Source organism: Perca fluviatilis, chromosome 8 (genome assembly GCF_010015445.1).
Source record: "Perca fluviatilis chromosome 8, GENO_Pfluv_1.0, whole genome shotgun sequence".
NCBI classification, from domain to species: domain Eukaryota; kingdom Metazoa; phylum Chordata; class Actinopteri; order Perciformes; family Percidae; genus Perca; species Perca fluviatilis.
The window spans coordinates 19,655,050-19,659,156 of NC_053119.1; the positions used below are offsets into that span (position 1 = coordinate 19,655,050).

At 38.4% G+C, this 4,107-nt stretch overlaps 1 protein-coding gene across 2 annotated transcripts; it reads left to right on the top strand.

The window, feature by feature from the left end:
- Positions 1–283: 283 nt before the first annotated feature.
- On the top strand, positions 284–3,117 carry LOC120564037 (UDP-glucuronosyltransferase 2C1-like). Of its 2 annotated transcripts, none has more exons than XM_039808666.1 (2): positions 284–748; positions 1,383–3,117. In XM_039808666.1, the coding sequence occupies exon 2, from the start codon at positions 1,402–1,404 to the stop codon at positions 3,004–3,006; it is 1,605 nt and encodes a 534-aa protein (XP_039664600.1). In that variant the 5' UTR covers positions 284–748; positions 1,383–1,401; the 3' UTR covers positions 3,007–3,117. The 2 variants fall into 2 exon arrangements, with proteins under 2 accessions (XP_039664600.1, XP_039664599.1); XM_039808665.1 differs by having other exon boundaries at positions 284–643.
- Positions 3,118–4,107: the final 990 nt, after the last annotated feature.

A 4,107-nucleotide genomic window follows, 5' to 3' on the forward strand; every position in this document is an offset into this window, starting at 1 on the left:
AAGTCCCTGAAAAGTATTCAGATAAAACATTCTGGGAGGATGCAACCTGTAACAAGGGTTAGAAAGGAACTTAGTTGTAATGGGTTTAAAGCCCCAAAAGGTTGTTAAACCACAGATTAGATCATGTGAAAGCAATATGTAAAATGTATTGAGCTTACTGTAAAAAAGGTGATAGCTACTGATTAATCAAAAACCTTTATAGTGCTGTTTTTTCCCACCCTTGCATAATGAGTATATTATGTACTGTATATATGTGTAATTTTAAAACCCAAGATTTTATCTAAGAAGTATGGTTCTTATGGCTCAGTGCTTTTTGGAAAATTGTAATTTTAGGATATGGATGCAGCAGCTGTGAAAAAATGGACTGGTTTATATTACTGCTCTGTTCAGGTAAACAATAATGGGCAATTAAACATTGAATACACTGACTTGACACTAGATGGCACAATATATAAGTATGTTCTGCTTACAACTAAACATGAAATCCTGCTGTTGCAGTACCATGGGAAGTACATACACAAAATACAATCCTTATACAACAGGGCACCTATCTGCAGTAGTACACAACTTCTTTACAACAGAGCAGTTCATAATACATCACGTCAGGACATGCCAGCCAGTCATTTGAAGGTCCAACTATGAGGTGAATTCGTCACTCTTTCTTTCTGTGCACCGACCATCTTTTCAAATAACTAAAACTGTTGTTGAACTGGCATTTGAAGTTGGGTTGTCTTGTACCTGGATTTGGGTAAGTGTTAATAAAAAGCTGTGTTATGCCAACGTAATGTAAAAACAGACATGGAGTGTGTGTTTTGTTGAAACATGGTCTGTGCAAGTCTTGGTAGTTAGGTGTACTGTGTATGTCAAGTTTAACAGGGCAATCGTGTAAACAGTTGTTGCAATCAACTTATGTTTTCAAATGTTATTTCATTAGTTGTTGGGGCTTTTGGCATCAAACTGTTATTTAAATGAGACCATCTGAGAAGTCTAGAGGGAAAATGTCTCTGGTGGTACTGCTCAACAACTCAGCACACCTGAAACATGACAATATGTCCCAGCCACTGGTTTAATCTTCAACAATGTATTCTATTTTACAAGCATAGCATATCATATGTTTTTTTATACCGATTTTTTTTATCTGCAAAGTAAGAAGTAACTATTGCTGTCAAATAATATAGGGAGTGAAAAGTAGTGGATAAGAAGTATAAAGTAACATCAAATTACAAAGTACCTCAAAATTGTACTCAAGTACAGTATTTGAGTAAATGTACTCAGGTTTTTTCCGTCACTGCGTTTCATGTTATACTATGACGGTAAACACAAAAACGTGCAAACCAGACAAGCAGTACTCTCTTATTGACTTATTTTTGTGTATTTTTAAGGTCTCTGAGGGAAGTCAGTATGAAGGTGCCTCAATCATCTCTGATCACCTTTGCTCTACTGTTGATTCAACTATCCAGTTCATCTGGGGGCAAAATCCTGGTGTTCCCATTGGATGGAAGCCATTGGGTAAACATGAAAGTACTCATACAGGAACTGCATGCCCAAGGCCATGAGGTCACTGTGGTTCGTGCATCCGATAGCTGGTACGTCAGCGAAAAGTCTCCTCTCTACACCTCTGTCACTGTTCCCAGCCCTGGTGGATTTGAGGAAAACTACTTTAAAGCATTTTTGTCTCGACAGCTGGAGATCCGGCTTCAGGGTAAGCATACATCGTTTTGGTCTAAAATCTGGACTCATATTCAGATTGAGCAGCTGGTTGTGAACCAGATGTCTCAGCTTCATAAGGGAATGAGTGAAATGATCATTCAGATGTTTGAAGATGAAAACCTGATGCAGTCTTTCCATGAAGCCAAATATGATGTGGTTCTGACCGACCCCGGCATCGGCGGAGGGGCAATGCTGGCACGTCGGCTCAAAGTTCCTCTTGTTTTCAATGTCCGATGGACCATTCAAGGTGAAGCTCATTTCCTTATTGCCCCCTCACCTCTGTCATACATTCCTTTCACTGCAACAGAGTTGACAGATAAGATGACCTTCCCTCAAAGAATAAAGAATGTTTTGAGTTATATTTTTGGTATGTACACAATGTCATACATCACAGAACCTCATTACAAACCAGTAGTTAAGAAGTACTTTGGTCCCAGTGTGGATTACTCAACATTTTTTTTGGATGCAGATATATGGCTTATGAGGAATGATTTTGTCTTTGAATTTCCACGTCCAACAATGCCAAATATAGTCTACATTGCTGGATTTCAGTGCAAGCCCCCAAAGCCACTGCCTGTAGACCTGGAAGAGTTTGTCCAGAGCTCTGGAGACCATGGGGTCATTATGATGACCTTAGGAACTTTAGTCGAGAACCTTCCTCAAGATGTCGCTGAGGAGATTGCTGCAGCCTTTGCCCAGCTGCCTCAGAAGGTTGTATGGAGGTATATTGGACAGAAGCCAGCCAACCTGGGCAACAACACATTATTGGTCAACTGGCTGCCACAGAACGACCTCTTAGGACATCCCAAAACTAGAGTGTTTGTCACCCACGGAGGCACAAACGGGGTTCAGGAGACAATTTACCACGGAGTTCCTGTAGTTGGACTTCCCTTATTCTTTGATCAGGCCGATAACCTCTCCAGAATCAAAGCAAAGGGAGGAGCTGTGATTGTGGATATTGCCGAGCTTGAGAGACACATGTTTGCAGATGCCCTGATGACAGCTCTTTACAATTCATCTTACAGGGAAAACATGCAGAAACTCTCAAGGTTGCACAGAGATCAACCCCTGAAACCACTGGACCAGGCAGTGTTTTGGATAGAATATGTCATCAGACATAAAGGAGCCCGTTATCTGCAGACACAGTCCAACAAAATGTCCTGGTTTGTTTACAACTCCGTTGATGTGCTCGCTGCTTTGTTGGCAGTTGCTTTGCTTGTAACATTCACCTGCATTTCAATTGTAAGGTTACTCTGGAGATTTGTTTTTGTTGGGACAAAGGTTAAACATGAATGACATGAAAAATAAAATGTTGGTTTTGTTAGGGAAATTCAAGATTTATCCAACAATTCTCTATGTGTGATGTATGCCAGTTGTAAACTGACATGGCTATAAGGCTTATATATATATATATATATATATATATATATATATATATATATATATATATATATATATATATATATATATATATAAGAACCACGGATACAAATGTAAGCAGAACAAGTCCGATTGCCTAAAGAGTGGACAGTTGACAGAGAAGTTAGTAAGACAGAGAACCAAGATGTTCATCAACACTGATGCTCTTACTCTACAAATACATTTCTGATATCTTGCCTAAATATATAAAACAAAAGATAATTTTCTCACCTGAGAACAAACAAATCATGAGTTATTCTGATGTTGGTTGGCGTACACCACTTCATATAAGTTTTGTCAACAGAAACAAATGTCCCTGGCCAGTATGTCGTTGCACAGACAAAGTATTGGCCATTAAAGAAAAGGAGAACCACCCAAATAAAAGGAGGGATAAAGCTGGACAAACATTTTGGATAATGACTTGGAGACTTGCATTTATAGATTATCACCATTAGCAGAAAAACTATGATGGCAGGAATTACGAAAAATGCAGCTGCAAACACGACATTCCATTGAGGATAACAAGGACAGGCAAATTCCACCTCCACTACCCTCTCTACAAGAGCCAGGAGGAAGGAAAAAAACACATTTGACACAGGGCTGTGTTCAAAGTCATCCTTGAGTCTTGAGATGAGTCATTGGTTTGCTTCCATAATCAATTCTAAGCACAAAAAGAGAAGTGCAGATGTAAAGGGAGAAAAAACATCTATGAAGAAAATTTAAAGATGCTTTAATGCCTTTTTGAGGAAGGTTTTTCTTGGTTTGATTTCTTTGTTCATATGTTCACCTATTTAATAGCCTAACTCACACTGACCGTTTCAAGATATGTTGAATTTTCTTTGTATTGGAATATTTAAATCATGATAAGCCGAAACTCACCTTCAGTGTTTCTTAGAAAATAAAGCATCTTTAATTATTATTAGATTTTGCATACACCAAAACAGTGATTGAATTAGTTATATTTCATATTTATTTTTA